Source organism: Vidua macroura, chromosome 8 (genome assembly GCF_024509145.1).
Source record: "Vidua macroura isolate BioBank_ID:100142 chromosome 8, ASM2450914v1, whole genome shotgun sequence".
NCBI lineage: Eukaryota > Metazoa > Chordata > Aves > Passeriformes > Viduidae > Vidua > Vidua macroura.
This window is the reverse complement of record NC_071578.1, coordinates 19,861,402-19,885,279: the sequence shown is the minus strand read 5'-3', so window position 1 is coordinate 19,885,279 and position 23,878 is coordinate 19,861,402. Positions and strand designations below refer to the sequence as shown.

Below are 23,878 nucleotides of genomic sequence, written 5' to 3'. Positions count from 1 at the left end.
ATGGAATTAAAACTCCTTCCATGAAGAACATTTTGTGCCACCAGAGAGACCTTTTTTCCTGCCTAGACATTCATAGTCCTGGAGCTCCTTGGAGAGTTTTTGGTACCTTCTTGTGTCCTGGGAGCCTGAACCATGTTTAACAGGCTGAGCAGCCTAAGTAGATACCGCTGAGGCACTTCATCTGCTTGGTTACCTACCAACCCCACCACAGCTCATTTGAAGAGCACCTGAAACCAACTGCCAAACCAGGGAAACTGAGGCAGGAGCCAGCACTGTGGCCAGACAAGTGGGACTTAAAACACTTTGGGAGCACAAGCCAAATGTAGCTACTGTTAGGTAACCTTAGACCATCTCCTTCCCCAAGGTCTTCCCTGACTCCTTGGTGAAACAGGTGCCCAAATCATTTGCTGTCATTACAAGAGCCATGGGGAGCAGAGGACTTTCCTCACTGAACAAGCTGCCCCAATAGGTGCTGGTGGAGCTGTCTATCCTTCCCAGGGACAGCTGCAGTTTGCAGGGGGAGTTGGGTCTCAAACCCACTCTACCACCAACTGACTCCAGGATTCAGCAACGGCAACAACTGAAGAAAAGGAGTGGCTAATTCCCTCCCTAACACAGCCTGATGCATCTCACACTCCCTTTTCCTCTCTAGGAAGTGGAACTGCAAGATGATCTGAATATTTCCTTTTGCTTCTGATCTTTGCCCTGGAGAAATTTGTTACCCATTCCCCAGGGCTGTCCAAGTCACCATCTGGCCATAGAAATACAACAGCAAACATAGTCCAGTGTTCCAGCCTAAAACTAATTTGCTTTCTTTCCCCACTTGACAGCTGAATAAATACTTTGTCCTCACCATTTGAAAAGGGGAGCTGCAGCAAAGGGGTTTTGTCCACTGCAGCTACAAGCATCAGCCTTGTCTCCAAATTAAGCCTGAACAAGTGGCTCAAAGGGAACACATTTATTCCACAAATGTAACCCCTTTCTGTTCAGAATCAACCACGAGCAGTTTACAACTTCTAATTTATTTGTTGTTTGCTATTGTCCAACAAACCATTTTGGCAATTGATTGTTCCCTAGGCCTTCCAGACATTTTTCTGACCAGTGTAAGCGACTTTTATTTTGTGGACACAGACTCCGGCTTGAAAGTAGAGAACCTAAGGGTGAAGATGACCCAGCCAGTCTTTCAGAGTGACCATCCTGCAATGACTGCTCTCAGAGCTTATTAGACCCCACTCTTTCATGGACTGTTTCTGCCTCCAAATTCATTTGACTAAAACACTCTTATAAATGACGAGGCAGCTTATGCAATTGAGGCAAATACAATTTTTCATTTGAGTAAATATTCAAGGAAATTAGGCATTTGCCCAGCTCTGAAGCAAAAATGTATGATTTAGTCAATGCCACAGTTATTGGCTAAGCACTGTCGAATTTTACAATTAGGGTAATGGATTTAACTTTCAATGTAATTTCCATATGGATAAACAGATCTCCTCAAGTACATTTGCCCATGTGTTCCCTTCATCACACTTAATTAATATAAAACTATTTAATAACCTCCACTTAAATACAAAAGACCATTCAGACTCTTCTGGCATCAGTAAAAGCAACAGCCTCCAAATGTGATACACCAGCTGTAGACAAGAGCAAAAGAAAATTTAATTAAGAGCGATCAAGAGCACAACAGGGGCAAACAGAAATCAGATGTTATAAATGCTCCTACATGGTGATTACCCCAGCTCCTGAAAGAGTTAATGGTGCCAACCAGTACCAACTTCCAGGTGCTTTAGATGTGCCCAAGAGACCTTTGAGAACAGGGAACGTAGTGGGGCTGGGAGACAAAACCTGGCATAGTTAAGCGCGGAGCAGCAGGGATTTGGCATCATCTGTGCAGGAGCACTGCAGCAGCTATGCCCAAAGCTGCAGCTATGCCCAAAGCTGATGGTGGCACCATGCTGAATAGGAAGAAACGACAGAAACAGGCTGTATGGAAGTAGCTTCAACCATGGCATCAACAGATAGTTTCTGCAGATGTTTTCGGGCGTTTAAATAATGCTAATTACTCATTAACAAAATCCATGCTATTTAATTTCTGAAGTGCAGCATTTGACAAGAGTGATACTGAGTTAATATCCTTCCTGGATGATTTCTGAAAGAAGCAGAATTGTTACTCAGAAGATAAGCACAACTAAAATTTCCACTAAGAATGAGTAAGTGGCAGCATTTGACATAGCTGGGGATTTTTGTTACAATGAAGAAAGCTTTATCGCTTGGATGGATTCATTTGAGCAATATTGCAGCGCTCATAAAACCACTAAAATAAAACTGCGTAAGGCTGTACATTGACTGCACAGCAGAAATCAAACCAATTATTTTGACAGGTGGAAGGCCACCATCCAGAAAACTTGATTTCAGGGAACAGTGCATTTACAAAATAAACTTTGTGGTGCATGTGGCCAGCTGCCACTGGGAACTCAGACAAGAGGAAAAAGAACATTTTAGACCACAGGAAATGTGGAGCAAGTAACAGGTTGTGTCATTCAGGTTGTGCTCTGCCCCATTCAGGTGTACTGAGCACCTATTGCTTGGGACTGTCTTTGCCCTGCCCTGCAGAACCTTTATCACAAGCAAAGGGGAAAAAGGACATAGATTTCATTTCTCTGTCACAAGTCTGGAACCCCACAGCCAAGTGTGTAAAGGAATACTACAAGCCCACTAGTCCCACCTGGTTTCAAAGCAATATGCCATACTGGAAAGACCCTAGTTGAAAGAAAATCAGAGCCTGCATATCTGTTGGTGGGATGGGTGGAGTAAAGACTCTAGCACCTCTTGTTCCTTGCTACTCAGGCAGATCACAAGCAGCACTCACTGCACAGGAAGGCACTGGACAGCCCCTGAGAACAGGCAGATGTGGCCAACAATCTGACTTCCCCACTCCTGACAGCCGTGCTGTCCTGACTCAGGGTTTCTTCTCCAGCTTTACAAGGGAGATCTGTCCCCTTTGCACATATACACACTCCATGCTCTGGCATCTTGACTTGATGACCTTCTCTCCTCTCCTACCATTAAGCACCAGACTGGCAGATTCTAGTCCGGCGACTAGAAAAAGTGCATCCCTAAGATGAGAAAAATCCCTCTCAATAATTTTCAGAAAAGGCTTCAAGCTGGCACTCAAAAACCCATAAAGAAAAGCATTTGGTCTGAAAATATCAAACCTAAAGATAGGCATTTTCTATCTTAACTACAGAGGGCATTAGAAGGTCCACCAGCTAAGGGTATGGGATTTCTAGACAGTTATCTTTATGCTGGAGAAAATCAGGCAAGGTTGCAATAGGACTGTAAGACTCTGGGCTGGGAGAAAAAAAGCACAGTATCTGCTTTTCTTCAAAGAGAAGATCACTGGCTTATTGCACAGAAGTGTAGATTTGGGACAGGGGATAACTCAGAAAAGCAGAGCGAACAAGAACACTCTCGGCCCTAGAGGACTTACTCAGCTCTTCCAAAGGGGAGCTCCTGCTTTGCCTTAGCAAACCATAGAATGGTGGGAAATGCATTTCATGGTTGTCTGCTCTGGTAAAACCCCTGACTGAATCGACTCACAGAGGTAAACATTTGGACTAGTCATAAGAAAATCATCTGGCACAGCTAATCAAACCTCAGCATCAGGCCAGCTCTAGGCACCTACCTTTCCACTCTTGAGGCTCCTCTTCCTGTTAAAAATGTGCCTGGATTGCAAAGAGACATCCCCAGAGTGCATGTCACGTGTTGTGGAAAACTGAAAGGAGGTATGCAGACAGCTGGACAGAGCCCTCAGACAGGTCTGTTGGAACAAAGATGCTCCTCTACTCACACAGGAGGAAGCAACCTTCACTAATGATTTCCCAGGGAAAGAGCAGACCCCTGCAGAGAGTTCACAGATGTGGGTTATGTTACAGCACATACATAGTTATCTGTATTGCTCCTGGCTGATATGACCAATACAGCTCAGGTTAAGTTAGCACAACCACAGACTTGCTCTAAGCCTAAATGAATTAAAAGTTGGGCTCCAAGCAGCCCTAAATGCTATGACTCTGTGGTTCTGTGAAATCCAGCAATGCTGAAGTCCACTCCTTCTACCCTGAACCAAGTGACATTACAGTAGAGCACCAAATATGAGTTACAATGGGAAAACCAGCTGAGGTGGCAAACATGTGTCAAATCAGCTGAATTTAACAGTCTTGCTTTCAAATCCATAAATCAGATCGTCCCTGGAATCTCAGTCATGGTCTAAATCCCTGGATTTTGCAGTCTTCTAGAAGTATATTTTGCACTAAGTTAAATTTCACTAGAAATACATGAGTAGCATTCAAGAGGACTCTGATGTAATGTGCAGCACTACTACTGGCCACAGCCCATTCACTGAGGAAGCTCTCACAAAGTGAAACAGCAGAAACCCTGCTTGTGACTGCCACCAGTACCTTAAGCATTCCACACGTGAAGTCTTGCTCTTCACCTTGAAGTAGCACAACTCTCAGCAGGAGAGCTGCACTCCAGCAACCTGTCCAGCAAGTAAATCCAGCTTATATGGGAATCAATGCCTTTCCTCAAGAATGCAACCAGAAACAGTGACCATGAGCATCTCAAAACAAGAAAAAGCAAAGCATCCTGTTGCAGATAGGCCCATGTGCAGATGTGGTGAGGCAGCACAGCAGCTGACTGTATTTTCACAGCACACTCAAGAACAGCAGAGCTGCTGCCAATGAACCAGGTCCCTGCTCTTAAGACAAGGTCTAATGCAGAACTCCTGTCTGCCTCATTTGTCAGAGAATTACATGTATGAATTTGCTGTCAGAGACTCCAGTCACTGCCAGCAGTCTCTGTCTCCACTGATTTCAGTAGAGAGCTTGGGTTCAAATATATCCCTCTCCCAGCTGCACTGTTATCTGAAGCATTACTCTAGCTAGAAAAGATGCTCTTTGAATTTCTTCTGCCAGTCATTTGTGGCAGTGTGAAAGGCTCATCAAGGCCTTCAAGCAATGAGCCTCAAAACCTCTCAGGACGAGAGGTAAAGAAAACTTGTTTTGACTGTTCTTGAAAAGCATTCTTGGCGACAGTGGGATATGGAGTCAGCTTCTTAGCAGCAAGTCCAGCACAGCATGGCATCAGTGAGGGCAGCCAGATGCCCTTGGCTTCTGATCTGCTGCTGCCAAACCCTGAAGAGACAGACTTGCCCTTCTTACTCACAGAGGTGACTTTCAGGACTAGCAACTGTCTCTCTGATACAAAAATCAGGTAAAGGGGTAATGTATCAGAAAAGTCCTCATAATCCCTAAAATGCCCATAAAAACTTAAATCAAGCCAGTTAGTATTAAACAGGCACATACCTCTAAGAGGCATGGCAAGAAATAAGGTCTTCTTCCCCTGTGGCTAATGCTTCAGCAGATAATCACCTTGCACCAGTGGACTCATCTGGGTCCAAAAGAGAGGTGACCCTATGCAATTTCCCAGCCTGCCTCTGGATTCTCTTTTTTCCCATTGCAGCAGATGAATCCTCAAAGCTTTCAGTCAAATTTCTTCTAAACTAAATTATATTGTAAAAGCAAATATTTTCACTAGAGTTTAGAAAAATACAAGAAACTTTTCAGAATTGCGAACTTTTTGAAAAATCTTTCATCTAAGTGATTAGGAGTTGGTGATGCCTGGGCTTGCTGAGATAGCACTCACCGGCAGATCTCCAGGTAACAGATTCATTTCATTATGTTCTGAACCATTACTGTCTCTCTACAGGTCCAAATCCTAAGGGCATCCATTTCAACACCACTGCATGAGACCACCTGATTTTCATAGTAAACATAACATCTAAACTTGATCCCACTGAAACAGAGGTAGGGAGGCAGCTAAGACCTGCATTTTAACAATATACCTCATTGTTTGTCCCTTCTTCTAGCAGCAAAACATTTTTAAGGAAGAGGAGAAATTCCTTGTTCGGCAGATTTTATACGGTATTACAGATGGTGATAGCAGGATGAGCAGGATGTGGAGGACATAGTTTGGTCTGCAAAATTTCTTAGAATATAAAGCAACAAACAAAAAGATCACAAGTAAGTCTCCGAGTTTAGGACTTAGGTTCAAAGGAGAACAGCCAATGAGGGAAAAAAAATCCTGCTTTAGAAAATTAGAAAAATCTTAACTCAAAGAAAGGTCAAATGTTCAACTTCAAACAGCTCTTTTGCCAGATCACTGATTAGAATAAAACTAGGTTTCAGGTAAAACAGAGCTGAGGTTGTGAGACCTGTGGAAAGGAGCCCAGAAGTCATGTAACGATCACAATATAAAATTGGGTTGGAGGACAGCACTTTGGAAAAAACCTTCAGGGAAATCATGAAAGGGTCTTGATAATAAATTAACTAGTTGGTAGCTCTTGGTAGAGCACATCTGGCATTCACTCACAGTTAATCTGCACTGCGTGCAAATAGCCTCTACTAACTCACACAGCTCAGAGCTTTAACCAAGTCAGTGCAGATCAACATGCAGACTTCTAACAGTTACTTGGATTAAATGGGTTCCACTCAGCCAGAGACCACCACACCTGCCTTTCCCTCAACAGGGCCTGAAGAAAACTCCACTTGTACAAAGTAATCTAATGAAGGATGTTTGCACACAAGATGCTACTGAAAACCTACTGCAGTTTTCAGATGCCTGACCTGTACTCTCCCTGATAAATTTTTAGGAAGGAAGATCCTTTGGTGCAAATGAGACTGCTCACATGAATAAGAACTATCAGGTCATATACTACACTCCAGAAGGCTTTAAGTACATAACAGAAGTGATGCAATTCTCTGTGTAATATCAATTAATGTGACTACTAACACAAAACAATCTGGGTATACTGGACAGAGAAATCCAGACAAATCCAAAGATGAACATCATGACTGGAGCACTGAAGAAGGGTACCAAGGAGACATCCACCCTTAAAATCTACATGAGCAGTTTTTGAGGGGATTGCCAGAGAGCTCTGAGCCAGCATTGCTCAGAGGGTAGGAACCATGATCCTGCTCTGTGACTTTACCAAGGAGACAATGCTATTTAGTCCATTGCTTTCAGATACTAGGAATAAAACACTTAACTGCAATATGTGCTGAGAAAATGCTTGGAAACACTGAACTTCAAGGCATTCCCCTCTCAAGCAGGATCATAAATCTTTAGTTTCTGAAAAATTACCATGGCATTTCTGCAAGGAAAATTAATGGAGAAAACATGCCTGAAGCACACTCATGCTGTGAAATTAAGCTCAGGACAGAGATCTGTGGCAAAATCCAAAGAGTTCTCCGATTCCCTGCTCCTCTCTCTCAAGAACCCAGAGAAGAACCTAGCTATTTTCTAGACAATGACTGGGAGAGAGTGAAGAAGGGGAAAACTCGAAACATCTGACAGTCTCTGTCTTTACCAGCCAAGGCAAAGCTTTCCCTCAAGCAGTACATTGCTGGATCCAGAGGATCACTCTGATGTGTCCGATCACTCCTAAGTGCATGGGAACCTCAATCTTCCTGCAGAGCCTGACAGCTGCAGATGCTCCACACAAGCTATTAGGGTGCACACCTATAAACAGCCCAGCAGTGTCAAATGGCACAATTTTCCCTTCTCCTCCCAGCTGAACAGCATTTTCTGGGAACAAGGGAACAACACCGTGCAAGAAGAATGCCTGGCCTAAAAACATGGTCAGAACTGCAGCTCCCAGATGCGAAGGGCCTGGGTGTCTGTGTGCACGTACTAAGTACTTCCTCCACTATACAACTAATCCGATTAACAGCTTTAGGCAACTCTGAAATGTTATCATTCAAGGGGTTCCATTCATAAAGGGTCTTAGGCTGTTTCTGTACAGAGGTTGCATTCTTCCCACTGGAAATAAAGCAGGGAGTAGGATTTTCTCCCAGGGAAGAATGGAGCCCAATTCCCCACCATGCTGAAGTAGGCCACCCTCTTACAATTCACTTGAGTGTCAAACAAGCCTCACAAGAGAAAAATCAACCCTTCCTGCCCATGCAAAGAGCCCCTCACAGGGCAGGTGACCACAGAGATCCCTCTGTGTGTGCTCTGCAGAAAGCATCACAGTCACAGGGGCTGCCCATTTGTCAGCTGCACTCTCAGGGATACAAATGAAACCTGCTAGAGATGAGGACAAGGGAAAGTGAGTGAGGTGACATCTCCATTCACCCAAGGCATTGTATGATGCATCAGTAAAAAGTGCAAAGAAGAGACTGGTCCAAACATACCACACAAGCTGTGGCTGTAAGAGACCCATGCCAGCATTAAATTATATAGATGCGAGTTATTAAACCCAGTTCATTTTCCAGGTCTGGCACCAGTGCCAAGTGAAAGAGATGTGCTAGACACGACAACCAAAAACATTACCAGAGAAAACGGATACATTCAAACATATCTGACTTTGCTTTCCCAGTAATGTCCTCATCTAACTTCAGGAATCAACAAAGGGATGTGAAAGAGATTCATGCCGCCTGTCCCACTTAGACCTCATTTTCTGATATATCTTCTGCTTCTAATAACCTACCACCTAAGAATGTGTGCCAGCCAAAAGCACGATATGAATGGGCTAAGTGACACGGCAATGCAGGACAATGGCATTTCCAGGGAGCTACCCATAGTCTGAAGAACTGGACAGCCCTTCTCTATCCAGAATTTCAGTGACATTGACAATTAGATATGCCTGTGTTGGATGTGTCATCTTTCACACTCATCCCAATAGGAAGCTGGACCACTCACCCCCACAACCAGACCTACATGGTACCTAGATGCTCTGAAGCCAAAGCTAGGCAGTTACAAGGAAAGAGAACCTGTAACCAGTGCTTTCAAATGATAGATGAGCTGAGTTGCAGAGGTCAGGTGAATATACAATTTCAGTGATTTTTGCCTCTACCCACCCTCTCACCCTACTTGCTAACTAGAGGCAGAACAGCAAAGAAAAAGAGAAGTTTGTTCTGACTTTCTTTGTCTCCAATCCCTCTCGTACCTCTCAGAGTTCAGACTTCCAGCAATTTCTCTCTTGCAGTATAAAGTGAACCAAAGGAAAAAACACTGTGGGGAGCCCTCTGAATCAGATGCAGTGTTTCAGAGACTGTTAGAGCTGGAGTCCAGTCAGAGGTCCTGAGTCAAGAAACACCTTTGGTCTGGCATGAGACTGAGCATGCATTAGAGTTGCACAGGGGGACAAACTTAGCACACACTTTATAGAAAATCAACACAATTGTTTACCTATTTTGATTAGAATATCACTTCTAGGGCAGTCTGAATGCATGACTGCAGTGGGTTTTACTAGTAGACAGCTGAAAAATGTGTTATTCCATTAAGATCAAAGAGTGAAAGAAAAAGGAGCATAATAAGAGTCAGAACTCCTGACAAACTGAATGGCCCAACTTCAAACACATCTCCTTCCAAATTAGCAAAAAGGTATGTCCTCTTAGAAAGAGACCAGTGCTATAAATCTGAAAATATCCCTCAGCCAAGATAGGATTTGGCTACATCAAATTATGACTTGATTTTTATTTAACAAAGTTCAGAGCTGGATCCCACCCCCAGTGCCATAACTAAGCTCTGCACACACTACCCTGGCTGTGGGAACAGCATCACGAGGGAAATGAAGTCCTCCTTCCCTAAGGACAAAACCAGGTGAAAGAAGGCATCACCACCCCAGGGCTGCCCTTACCTGAAGTGTGTCTTGCGTTGCCATCTGAGTGCTTTGTTAAGTCAACAGTTCTGTCTATCTGAAACAACTTCAGATCATCTTCATCTAAAGCGATATCTCCCCAAAAGGCAGCTGGAGAGAAACAAAGTGCAATTAGTTTAGTTTTTATTTTGGAAGGAAGGTACAGTTCCCAGTTGGCTTGTATCACACATAAAAGGCAATGACTTCGTGGACCAGAAAAAGGTCAAAGGTTGCTGCAGCTCTAAAAGTACCAACAATGGACATCAGTGGAGGCCAAGTGACAGCACTTACATTAAGTCACAGCACAGATCCACCAGAATGAGATGATGACCTGGGATTCCTTGTGCCACTCCTTCACATAGGTGTGACTCTCAATGAGGTGGTGTTCACTCCTCATTAAAGCCTGCATGAGGCAACCACCAGCATGGTTCTATTTCCTGTGAAGGAACTAGGTAAGTCACAGCTCAGACCCTTACTGAGACGTTGCACTGCACCATCCCCAGGTGAACAATGTGCGTAAGACTGGAGGACAGCAGGGAAGCACTTGAGCTCAGCACTGTATATCAAAAGGCTACAGGCTTCAGGACCTCATACACCCAGACACACTGCACTGGTCCCAGTCCAACCTGAGAGCCAGCCTACCATTTCCACTTAGCTAGAGAAACACCAGTTATTTGTCCCCTTGTGGATAAGTTCCCTAGATTTAAGTTTGCAGAGTTTTCAATTTTATAAAAATCTTTGCATTTCAGTCAGAAGGCAGCAAAATAAGGTAAACAACAGATCACTTGACATTCACAGCTCAGAGAAACAGACTGGAAATCATTTGAGTGGAAAAAAATATAGCCCTGGAGTATTTCCTGGCTGAGTTGATGCTACACAGTACCAATAGGTACCATTTTGAGAATCTGAACAAAATAAGCACAGGCAATGAGGCAGTTGACCAAGCCTAGCTGATCTTTCAGAGGTAAACAGATTACAAACAGAACTCTTAAAACTTGTACAAGAGGCCTGTATAGGCTGATGAAAAATTAGAAAAAACAGAGCAAATTTATTAATGATATGGTTGAAGGGAACTCGGTCAGACAGACAAGGAACAATGCTAAAGCACTGTCTGCAACAATGACCAGATTTGATGAAATTTCTTTTTACTTCTCTTGTTAAGTCAACATTTGCATTACTTGAGGGGAAAAAACATCCCATTGCTACACTAGGAACATAACTGACCAAAGCACATTAGGCCTGAGAAACCAACGTGCTTTACCAACCATCTCACTTTTACTGCCAGGACCAAATGGAACATGCACCTTTGCCTGAATATCAGAAACTTGCCATCACATCTGTGGCAACTGAATTAAGAAAGGTTAACTCAGAGTTTTCTCTGACACAACATGGTACTGGTTCTGATGCAGGACTTGATTCCGCTATTCTGAATCTCAGCACCTCAGTCACTACAATAGTATTTGCCAATGTCACTGGTCTGGGATGCGGGCATGGAAAGAAATCTTTGCTTGCTACTGCCTGCTACAAGCAGCAGAGCCCTGGCATGAGCAGAGGGTGACTCTACTGCTTCTCCCTTTCCCTGGGACAAAGCTGTCTCCCCTGTTTACCTGGCTGTTTACCTGTTCCAGCTTTTTGACTGGGTCCCCTTAAAATTGCTACCAAAACTCAGTTCCAGAAGAGGACGTGGCTTGTGCAGACAAATCTATAACACAGACTAACATCATCAATAACTAGGGTCGATCCTCCATTTGCTACACAAACACAGAACTCGGGCTCTCCCCAGCTTCTGGGCAATCCGAGCTGTCACTCAGAACAGAGAAGAACACAAAACACTGGCAGATCCCCCCCAGGTAACAAGTCTACCAGTACAGCCAAACATCCCAAGCTGACTGGGATGAAAGTGGAAGTGGAAGAAAGCAGTGACAGAGGTTCCTGTGAGTGCAATTTGAGGAGAAGACATTTTATCTCTCCACAGAAATTACTTGCCCAGTCAGGAGGCAGAGATGCAAACGGCATCCCATGCCATCCAGTTACCTCCCCAGGCACGTTTGGTAAGTCATCACTGTACTGGCCACCTGCCGCCAGCATTCCCTACCCTCCTGTCCAACCTCCTGTCCCAACTCATTGCCACCACCCTGGGCTCTCAGTGGCTCTTTCCCACTAGTAGCACACAGTCTGTTTCTCAGGCCAAGGTAGCCCATGCCAAAACACAGCTTGCAGGGCAAGCCTGCAGCGTGGATTTACACCAATGGAATTGTTACCTTGTCCTTCCCAATGGAAGGCAGCAGTTTACTCCCAGTTCTAGCAAAGGGATCTCTTTCTGTTACAAAGTAATTCATCATCCTGAAAGATAGCCCACTACAAAAGCAGAATTTCCCTAGCATTTATTTCTAGCTCTCTGCAGTCCCAGTGTGCTCCAGGGGAACCAGGATTTATTCCAGTCCCCAGCCAGCTGAACAACTGTCCTTGCTGGAAGTCCCAGCTGAGAATGCTACACTGCAACTTCTCCTGTGCCATCAAAGGCCCCTTCCTAAAGACATGCAAGCCTGTAAGCCTGCCTCCACCCAGAGGGAGCTGTCCCACAGGAAAGCCCAAATACTTTATTTTAAAGGGTCACAAGTTCAGAGACTGCTGGCAAAGGAAGCATCTCAAACCATCCCTTCTGGTTTCTTTTACTAAGTTCTCCATTTTAATTTAATGTGGGAGGATTTCCGGGGAAAAAAAAGAAAAAAAGAAACAAACAAAAAAAAAGAAACAAACAAACAAAAAAATCTCCAAACTCAGGCTAACAAGCTTGGAAACCAGAGTGTCTCTTGGCAGAGCTCTGTAGTGTACACCCAGGTGCAAACTCTTAACACACAGTGCAACAGCATGCCAGCTTTTCTTTGAGAAAATGCATTAATCGCTCTGGATAGTAAGAACAGAGCAGCTCTTATTGAGCTTGATGGAGCCAACATGAGAGACTTTGCTTCTCTACTGGGCTGGTAACCTACACCAACCACCTGAAGAATGCTGAACCTCACCCCCCCCCAGCATATGCAACCAGACAGCATTTCTTTCCTGGGCAAAGGGGAAGGATGACAGTGTTTAACAAACAAATTCAGCACCAAAATGAAAAAAGCAGCCTGGCAAGCTGTCTGCATTCTCAGCACATTTCTCCCACAGGAAAACAGTCCACATGCTGACATCTGAATTGTGTGCTGAGCACAGGGGTGCCATGACACCAGGAAAGTATGGCAGGTGGCACTGGGAAGGAGCACACTTCCTTCTGGGCAGAGGACAGGCTCAACCGTTTTTCCAGGTGCCTCCCCCACAGCCAGAGCCAAAAACCATGAATGTCTTCACAGTCCTCATTTTCCACAGTAACATTTTGGGGACTCCCCAGTAATGTGACAGTACAAAGAGTCTTCTTTCTAAAAGGTTCACCACTCTTCCCTGTGAATCACCTCCAACTTGCTTTTTCCCCCACTAATGCTGCCCTTCTCCTATTTCCCACTTGCATTTTCTCCTTTCCCTGGTTCTGAGTAGCACAATCCTATTTTAGAGGAGAAAAATAATTGTGCTGTCTCTCATGAGAATTCAATTCAGAAGTGTTCACAACAGTTTAAAACTTTCATTTTCCATGAAAAGTGTGTTTTTAATAAGAATCTTGTACTTCCTGTTTTTTTTTCTTTCCTTCAAAGACATCTAAGGAAAAGAATAAATCACCAAAAAAAAGCTTATGGTATTCAGACAGAAAACATAATAATACTGTTCCTAAAAATACATCACAACCCAAAATGCACTTTTGCAATTTGGTAAAACCAGGCTTATCTGCAACACTTCAAGACAAATTCCTGGGGATGGGTATCCTTCACTCTCACCACAGTCAGCTACAAGCTTCTACAAGAACATGAGCCACTTGAGCTGCTAGAGGAAAAATGTAACTCCATACTTGAAAAACATCACCCAGTGTCTGTGTTTGGACTGATCTTCAGCCACCAAGTTGGAGCAAACCTTCCATCCATTTGCCTGTCACAAACTCTTGCCAGGAAGCCCCTATTCCAGCACCAGTATAGGCCATAGGTTTTTCCTGGTGGCAGGGATCAGCAGGGCAGTCCCCCTGTGCATACTGTGGATGACCACTGCAATTTTCCCTCTAGCACTGATCAGAACCAGCTTTGACAGAGATTGACAGAAAGGGAGACTTTGGAAACACGTATACCCTGCCTGCCAGGAAAGCACCCTCCATCCCACTCCACCTCAAGTATAGATTCTGAAGCTTTTATTAAAAAATGGCAGGTTTTATGTGCTGAATGGGATCTGAACTTAGATTGAAGACTTTGTTTTCCAATTTGAGTCAAAGGGGCCCTTTTGCTATGGGGCCATGCCAAGCTGTGTATGTCAGCAGCTCAAGGATCTTCTCTGCATTTGCAGCTAACTGGCACAGCTCACACTGACAGATTTCCTTTCAGTCCTTCTAGCAGAGTTCTAACACAGTTTTGCTGCTCTTTTTGAGCAGGTGTCCCACAGGGCAATACAGAAACGAGCAGGTTAAACAAGGAGCAATGTGAACCCAAGTAGGTGCCTCAGACTTGTTTCATCAATACTCACAACTCAAACTCAGTTTTCACAAGCATTCCCAGCCCCTGTGTGTAGATAATAGCTGGGTTCCCAAGCAGAGGTACCTCATGACTTGTGCCAGTACAAAATAAACAAGGAAGAAGCGCCTGCACAATTAACCCTGACATCTCCAGTTCTGTGAGCATCACAGGCAGGTGACTGGCAGAGCCTGCCTGGCACAGACTCAGCTGTGCCACCCAAGGGATGAGCCACACCCTCTGTTTGTGCCTCTCAGTGCTCTGGGTGTGTAGGATGTGCTCTGAACCCACCCATGAGATCAATCACACGTGCATTTCTGAGGCACAACCTCTATCCCCACCCACATCTCTGCTGTCCATCATGCACATTATGGAAAGGTCCTGGGGTACCAATTAGTTCCTTTGTTCTAGAGCTGACTCAACCACATCCAAATAATGTAAGAGAAAACCAATGTCCCTCCCACCTGAGCAACAGGAGCACCTGGCAAGGGGTGCTGGGCATATGTGGACATGGTAACACATCCCACCTCCTGGCAAACAGCAGTGGAACTCCTCATGCACTGGCAAACACATGCCAAGTTATTTTTGAGCACTTGCAGAATGCTCCCCAGCCTGACAGGTCTGAATGGTGGGAGATTTGATTTTCAGGGCTGGCCACGCTCTCACTCGGGCTGACACTTTGCAGTCTAACAATAAGAAAATAAATCAACAGATCAAAGCACGTTCCCAGCACCTCCATATTTCTTTTCTCACAGGAAGACAGATCTGTTGCTGAACCTCCTGCTGGCACACGAACCAGCAGAACAATATTCTGAAGTATGCTAAGATTTATACCTTAGAGAAAAAACTCAATACATTCCTCAGGGCAAAGTAACAGCTGTGTCAGAGGGAAAAGCAAAGCCTCAAAATAGCCTGAGTGAAAGAGAGAGAAAAAATCCCAGATCAGCAATCTGGAAATAGGGCCAGATCAAGAGCATCAAACACTCAAAACAAAGGAAGATGGAAAACAAGCAGCTAGTTAACAAAAAGCATCAATACTGCCACATTCAGCCACTGTGTTTTCATCCAGATTAGTTTGTTTCTCCTCAGCAAGAATGAGCAGAAGTTTCCCACTGGCCAGCTTTGGGGATAAGCTGCTATGGAGGCTCTGGTGGTAACCAGCTCCACTCAGCAAGGGTGTTTGGAGTCAGAGCTGGTGTCTGGCATCAGTGGGGTTTCCTGGCAATAAGGACTTGGTGATTCTGTCTTCATTGGGAAGTTCCCCTGTCCAGGGAGCACATTTTGTTTCAGAAATTACTCTCAGTTTGTGTAGGAATGTCTATGAACATGGTCTGCTTCTAAATGGCAACAAATATTTCAAAAAAATCAAAATCTGCTGGGAATCAGACTCCAAATCCCTATTCACATTTCTGCAGAAACCTAAACTGCCTAAATTATCATGTGTAGTGCTCCCAAAGCACCCTCTCTTGGGAAGTAATCTGCAGGAGACCCAATTAGGCCAGAAATCCTGATTCATATTCAATGTATTTCCTACCCTAGAAGGTGACAATGCAGGAACAAAGAAATACTTTGGGCTTGAGTTTATTCAAAACTGCAAACATACATGTGAGCCTACACAATGCCCAGCTTTGCTGTCCCTGGACTGAATACCATGTTATTTTAACCAAGAACCAAGCAATAGAGCTTGCCAAAATCAGGTTAGGAGAAAGGCATTTTCATTTTAAAATTCACAGCTCTACTGCTGCTGGTTACTTCCTCACTCAAGGTCTTCATCTTTTCCACTTCAGCATGGCAGTGACACCAATCCAGTAATCTACGAAGCCATTCCCTGTAAAATGAGCAGTGCAGGAGGGCATGTGTGAACACAGGGCTGGAAAGCCATGCCAGGCAGCTGGAAATCCATGGCACAAGCAGCAAAGCAGCTCCCTCTATGGGCCCTGAAATGGTTAAACACCTGCACCTTCAAAAGAGAAGGGGATGGGTGTCTGCTGCCCAGCACTTCAGAGCACCTCACAGGTGCTTCCTTTAAGGAAGCTGCTCCCCTGTAATGTGGGGGGCAAAACCCAAGCAACTGGCTTAACCCCTCAGGCTTCCATAGGAAGTAAATTGAGCTGTGGGAGCTTCATAACACTGTTTTCTGCTCTAGGTGATGGTGCAAGTTCCATGGCAATGCTGACATGAGACAGGGATCTGGCTGTGCATCTCAATTTTTCTCCCTGATGCTGTACACAGTCTGCAGAGTGCCTCTTGGCCACATTTTTTTTTGTGTAGGCAGGAAACAGACTTTAGGGAGAAGCCATCATGGACTCATGAACACACGCAGTTTGAGCTCTGTCCCCCAACACTGACCGACAAACATCCTCAAAGCCACCCCAAAAGCAGGTAAATTCACTTGGAGACCTCATTCCCTTTCAAGTGAAACCAAGCTCAGCAACTCACTTAGCTTTCCTGACCAGGCAACTCTGGCCCCCTTCTGCTACCTGATGGACACAGGTATCCTTCCCAGATTCTGTCCATTCCACCATGGCCATGATTCTCCAACAGCTTTTGTCACACCCTGCTCAAAGTTATTTTGGTTAAATGAAGGCAGCAGACAGAGACCAGAGGCCCAGGAACCAGCTGTCTCCACCCCTGCCAACACCTGCACCCCACAGTGCATACAGAAGTGGGAACCAGGAAACAAAACCATAACCAGATAAAAGGATTTTGTGGTCTGATCCTAAATGATAAGACCTGTAAATAACACAGTAGCACAATGTGATGAAGAAGCCCTGGAGAAGCCCTTTCTCCAGGTGCCTATGAAGTGACCCTTGTTAGCTCAACCTGCAAGGCAGCAATGCTGTCTTGGAAATCCAGCATTGCTTCAGCTGCCCTTTAAGAGCAGGAAACTGCAAGGTTCTGGGTAATGAAATCCAAGAATGCTTTTGTCAATTAATTATGGAGAAAGCTGAACTACACAAGCCCCATCTCACCCCCTTCATCATTTTTGCTGCTCAGTATAACTTTAATTAATCTTTCCTTTGGCAATTTGAAGGAAGGGTGAGCACGCTGCAAACACCCACTGAGTATTAAATTGATTTTCTGTTTTATAGTCCTCTTTCCCTCCCTATTGGCCAAGCTGTGATTTGTGCCCCTTCCCTTGGAGGCATTTTTTACATGCTAATATAATCCAAAGCCCCAAGCAACAATAGCATCCAGAAAAGTAACACTCTGCACACCCCATTGCTTCAGCAGAGCCTCTGCCAGCACAGAGAAGATTCTCTCTTGCCCCCTTTTCCCCCACGCCACAAAAATTCAAAGCAACCACCTCATTTCCATATCTTCATCATTTTTGCCTAAAAAATTGACAATGTTTTTGTCCTAAGTAACTAACACATCAGGTCCCTGTAGTTTCCTGCCTGCCATTTGTAGCTGTGCATCTCAATTACTAATGGAAAAAAGTACTAATGGAAAGCCTGTTCTGCTGGCAACACGACCTCCTAGCTGAGGTACCAGGCAGGAAAAAAAGCTCAGCTGAGGTCCCTAATAACTTGAGCTACTCTCAGCAAGAGACAGCATCCCACCTCGGGCTGGTGGGGCTGAAATCAGGATCTTTAGCAGCAAGCACACCCCAGTACAAGGAAAGCCAAGTGCAGCCCAGCTGTGCAGCAATGGAACAAACTCTTTTCATGGGACCTTCTCCTCTGCCTTGTAGGAACTCCAGGCCCTGACTGTCACCAGTCAACCATTTAAGGATGAGAGTAGTTAGGGATCACCTTCTTACCCCAGCACACCTCAAGGACAGGCATGGAGACTGGTTGCCAGCAGTTTCTGTCTCATGAATTCAGGCTCTTTTATTCACTACTGGTTTTGGTACCATGAGTTAGGAGACCTTGACCTAAAATATTTCATGTCCCTTAGCAGCCATCCCACAAGACTTTCTGAGCCTCATGGCCATCAGTTCCAGTCTGCTGGGAGGAGACATCCAGGTCAGACCTTTTCCTCAGATAATTCCCATACCATGGGACTTGCCCTGGATTTATTCTTCAAAATTCAGATAAGAAACATAACCTTAGAGATGACAGAATAAAAAATTAAGACTAAAACTCTCCTAATTTCATTTAGAATGGCTCAGTGGCTAAGCACTGTCCCCCCTCCCCTGAGCACATTTCATTTCAAATTGCATCCTTTGGGGAGGGATGTTTTTCCTTCAGGTGGCCAGACACACACAGGTGTCAAAACCTCATTGTTCTCACCCCAAGCACTGCAACAGGGGAATGGGTGACCCCACATAGGCAGAAAATTCCCTGTCACCTGCCCACTCATGGAAGAAATTGGCTCATGGCAAAAATGAACGGAAGAGCAGCCATGAACTGAGCTGCATCCTCAAAAAAGGAAGGTGGCAAAGCAGGCCTGATTGGAGCAAACTTTAAGGCAGGCTGACAATTTAAAACCACATGGTCCTGGATGAAAGGAGGCAGTTCGTGATAGATCACATCTATTCAAGGGCCAGACAAGGAAAGCAAACATAGGCTCATTTTACTCATTGTTCTTTATCCACCAACACCAGGAGAGGAGTGTTGCAGCACTGCTGGAAGAGAAAAAAGAAAGGGATAGCAGGCAGGAAAGAAATGGGAGCTATTTATGGAGGATAGCTAATTTGAGCTGTTTACAGACTTTCCTTCTGAAAGCTCGGGGATGGGAGGGTGGGCAGGGAGGTGGTTTCAGCCATTAAAAATACAACGTGAGAATCCATTAATTTTCCATAGAAACAATGTCGTCACAGAAGCGAGACAAATCCGATCAGTCATGCAAATGTGCTGATGTTAAATTCTCAGGCCTGGGTGGGGAATTTGGGTTGCCAAAAACACCACAATGAAGAGATCAGAATGAGATTAGAAGCCAGAGTGGCTATAGCACTGACAGCATGGTGGGGGCATGGGATGTAACCAAAGGCACCCCAGATTACAGCGGAGTTTGTGCCTTAAGCCAGGCACAGGTGTCCCAGCAAATAAGACAAGAAAAAGTCATCCTTGCATGAGATCTAAGGAACCAGACAAATGCCACATTCCTACTCTGCAAATCAGAAAGGACTAGAGCTCACTCCAGGGAATGAAGGTCTCAACAACCCACAGGACTGGGGCCCTCACAAACTGCAAAGTCACAGCATCAGCAAAAACCAGGAGGTGATAGCACAGGAAATGGGTGAGCACAACACAGCAAAGCACTAGGCAATTCCAGTTTTAGAGAGAACTGTCCCAAGTAGGCATTGGCACTGACCCAGACACATGCTGAGCTGTGATGAAATCTTAAACAGCATTTATGTTGTGTTAATAAGGGGCAAAAAAAAAAAAAAGTTTATTTCCCCTCCAATAATACAAACAAACAAACAAAACCCCCCCTAAACAAACAACTAAAGAGAATGAGACCAGCAGACTTTATCTCCTTTCTTCACTCTTCTCAATAAAAATCAAACTTCTAAACACTCCCTGGAAGGAGATACTATACATGAAAAATTACAGTGGCACTCTCAGCAGGAGGAGTGGAAATCACTCACCCTGGCAGGGAATGCAGCCCTTCCTTGCTGCCCAGTCACCATCCAGTCCCCATCCTGAACTGGCCTCACCACAAATATTTAGGGGTTAGAAATAACCTCATAAAAATGAGGCATTGCACCCCTGTAATACACAAAACATTACTAGAGTAACACCTGGGACAAGGATGCTTCCCAGAGAGTCTCACCACTGGCAAAAACAGTCCAAAGAACCATATGAATAAAAACAAACAAGAGGTCAAAACACATCACAAGAGGTGTTCCACTCAGGTTCATCCATCAGTCAAAGGATCAGTATTTGTCCTCACAAACAGCTGTTTGGTTCACTCATTCATTTTGAAATTGCATTGGGTTTACATTTGAAACCTTTGGTGCTACAGCCATGGCAATCCCCTCCACACAAGGGCTGTTCATGCTCATCAGGTGGCTGCTGGTGTCCAGAAGCCTAGGAAAGGGCTCATCCCACCAGTGTCTGAGAAGGGGCACTCACATCACACTGTGCACCTCAGGGAAACTCCCTGCACCATTAACTTGCCCAGAAGCAGACATTTACCAAGTAATTCACCTTGGTCACTGAAACCTGCCCTCTAGTGTCATGGCTCCCCCCAAGGGGACAATCCTGCAGCAGACAGTGGTGCCTCAGATGGGTACTGCACTGGTAGCTCAGTGTAACACAGCCCACAGCACAGGCTGCTGAAACTATTCTTGGTTCAGAGAGACACTTGGCTCTAGAACCCCTAAAATACCACATGCCCCTCTGGTCATTCCCTGTCTGTTTTAAAACCCTACAAGAAACCTGAAAAAAAAAGGTGATTGCCTCATCATTTATACAGATCTCCTAAAATCATTAAACAGGATCTCCTGTGTCCCCTTCTGTGGCTAATAAGGCTCACCAGCAGCCTGTTCAAATGCCTCTCTGGAATTGCACCGTGGACACACAGCAGAGGATGGAGCCAGCCTGCTCTGGCAGGCACTCTTCCACTCAGCTTTGCAAGGGCAAGCACGACAAATCTGGCAGCAGCACACCCCTCTATAAATACTGCACTGTGCAGACATGCCTGTGCAGCACACAAAATCACAGTGCTGCCCTCACAGGAGAGGTCTGCATCCTGCTATGGCTTTCTTTCAGATGGTTCTTTCTGATGTCCCAAAACATTTGTTGCTTCCTCCCCCTTTTCTGAGTATCCCTGCCACAAATGCTCTGTTCTTGTATTTTGGTGTTACTGTTCCACATCAGCTAAACTCAGTCACCCAAACATCTACAGCAACAGTCACTGATTTCTCAGTGACTCCCACCTTGGTCTATCCCATCACAGTTGGCATGCATAAAGTCAAAGTTCTCAATATTCAAGGGCATTTTTATTGTCACAGCCATACACACCGCAGTGAGCACTGAGGACTGTGCAGCAACACAATCCTCCCACTGTACAGAGCTCCACACAGCTCCACAGGCTGTTGTAGCTCCACTTACAGAAGCATCAGCTTTGGGTGCAATTTCTCACCATTCAAAACTGCTCTCAAGATTCACACCCAAAAGTCACAGCAGCCTTCTGTATTCTTCAGCAAGATCTCATTACACTCTCTTTACTAAGATTGCTCAGAAAGGTGTAGAACTGTGCTCTGATCTGACCTTGGAGTTTTAAAGTAGGTTGTTGATAGACCAGCATACAAGTGAAAGATGCTAGCGAGGAAGTTAAGCACCTTGTCTTCTTTTGACACAACTGATCCTGCTCCAGCTATGAGCAGCCACAAAAGCAATGAAAGGTTAACTGTCGTTACCTCCATTCCTATTATTTATACAGTAGGTACCCATAAGAAGTCAGACTTTATTGATACATTCTTTAACATGCTAGTTCTGTTTCACTTCAAGCACTTAACTACATCTGGGTGAGGACATGTTCTCACTTCCCAAGCAAGCCAGCTGCACCCTTCACTCGCTCCGACATCAACGATAAAAGCCTGCTCAAGAACATGCATCTGTTTCACGCATGGCTCATATGGCTAATTTAAACAGTTTCCATATGTTGCCAAAGAGCTGTGACCAAATGCCACTTGCACATAAATGAGAAGATTGTCTGGCTTCCACAGAGAAAAGTTTCATCTTGAGCAACAGCTCCTTTGTTCCCAGGTCTGCCTGGGCTTCCCCAGCCCCTTCCAGAGTCAGATGCTGCTGACTGCTCCAAACACTGCCTCCTCCTGGGATCATGCCACTGCAGCAACACACTTTACAGATCAGGGTGGGTAGACTTTGGAAAAGACCTGTGATGAACACCTCAACATGTGGAAATCACAGAAGGGTTTGGGTTGGAAAGAACCTGCAAAGGTCTAGTTCTAACCACCTGCAATGAACAGGGACACTTTGAACTAGATCTGGTTGCTCAGAGCCCCATCCAACCTGACCTTGTGTGCTTTCAGGGATTGGGCAGCTGCCACTGCTCTGGGAAATCTGTTCCAGTGTTACATAAACCTCTATCAGGGTATCCTGCTCCTTGTTCCAGAAGAAGTTACTTACTCATAGAACAGCCATGATTTTTGCTCAGTCCTTATCCAGACATTTCCACTGGGCACCAGGCTGTAACTGCTGGAAATGTTGAAAGTATAAACGAAGGTCTGTGGCTGCATATAAGCTGTAATTTCATGTTTCCACATATTGCTGTGACACCAGAAGCTACCAATTCACTTCTAAAGTATGCACAGTGGCTTTCTTCTCTATTCCAGCCTGCCAAGAGGTCACTTGCCATATTACAGCTAGACCACATCCAAACTAATGGTCTGTAGATGTGTAGATGGGAGGACTGTCAGTAAGGCCTTCACCCAGGTTACTGCTTTCCAAGAGGTAGATCCCATCAAGGAAGCATATAAGAAATATTTGGATATGGACAGGAAGCTAACAGAAGGATTTAAAAATTCAAAGGGGAAAGTAAATGGATGCCACTATTTTCCTTGTCAACAATGGCACGCTGTACTTGCACCCCAGGGAAGAGCAGTGCAGAGCCTGTGCCTACTGGAACTGGCCTTGCACAGTAAAACCCACATTGTCTCTTCAGACAGAGCTTGCTGGAGCAGGCACCAAACAGGTGCCTCAAAGAGCCATCCAAAACCACATTTCTCAGCCTGTCCTGAAGAAGTGATTATTTTATGGTTACAGAATCCAGGATAGAGCTGGATGTCCCAGATCTCCACCTCAGTGCTTCACTATTAGGCAGACCATCCACTGCTGACCAGCACCAATGTGCTGGGGAGCTCCCTTCCCTTTCTTGAGGGTGGAAGGTGTCTACTCCTTGTCACTTCACCAGGCAGAAAGGACAGTCTGACCAAGTGGAATGTGAGATCATCCAGCTCCACACTGCCTTGCACTGGGAGCTGTCTCCCATTGCTCAAGGAAAGGGGATCCACACTCACCAAAGCTATCCTACTCCTACATCTAGTGGCCACCTTGCAGCATCTCCTCCCTCTTTGGGGAAGTTGTTGGGGACCACAGACACAGTTAACAGAAAATATCCCTCAAATTTGATAGTGGGGGAAGCACAAGAAAAATTACTCATGCAATTGATTCACATGGTTTCTGTCATTCAGAAATTCCTACGCATAAAGGGGAGATGTGGGATTTGCACATAACCGACTCAGACAGCTGCAGATTTCCATAGGCACTAAATGTCTGCAGGCAGAAGCCACTCCTCATGTAATCCCATTAAACAGCTGGAATGAATGAAAATGCTGTGCAATTCAGCATACTAACAGCAGCCACCCCTGCTTCCTCCACCATTAGTGCAGGGTCCTCTCCAGTTCAGCCTCTTCCCATGGGTCCAAATTACAGGAGTTATTTCATGCCCTAAACTTTGCAGGAAGCCTGGAGCACATGTGAGCCCACAGTAATGGAAAACTGGTGTCAGAAAGTGCTCAGAACACATCCAGGCTCCTCATCACAGTCTTCTTCGCTTTTGGGGATATCACTGCTGAAAATACAAGTCTTCTCATGAACAGAAATCAGTACACTGGAGATTGGGAATGGAATTAAAATCAACTCACCGCCATGTCCAAAGGCAAGATGGTGGAACTCATACAAAA

General features: G+C 45.0%; 1 protein-coding gene across 1 annotated transcript in view; it reads right to left on the bottom strand.

Annotated features, from left to right (window-relative positions):
* Positions 1–23,878, bottom strand: part of TLL2 (tolloid like 2) — an 84,970-nt gene that overhangs the window by 44,607 nt on the left and 16,485 nt on the right. The window contains exon 3 of the mRNA XM_053983220.1: positions 9,698–9,808. Coding sequence (XP_053839195.1) covers positions 9,698–9,808 — 111 coding nt within the window. The remainder of the gene's footprint in view (positions 1–9,697; positions 9,809–23,878) is intronic.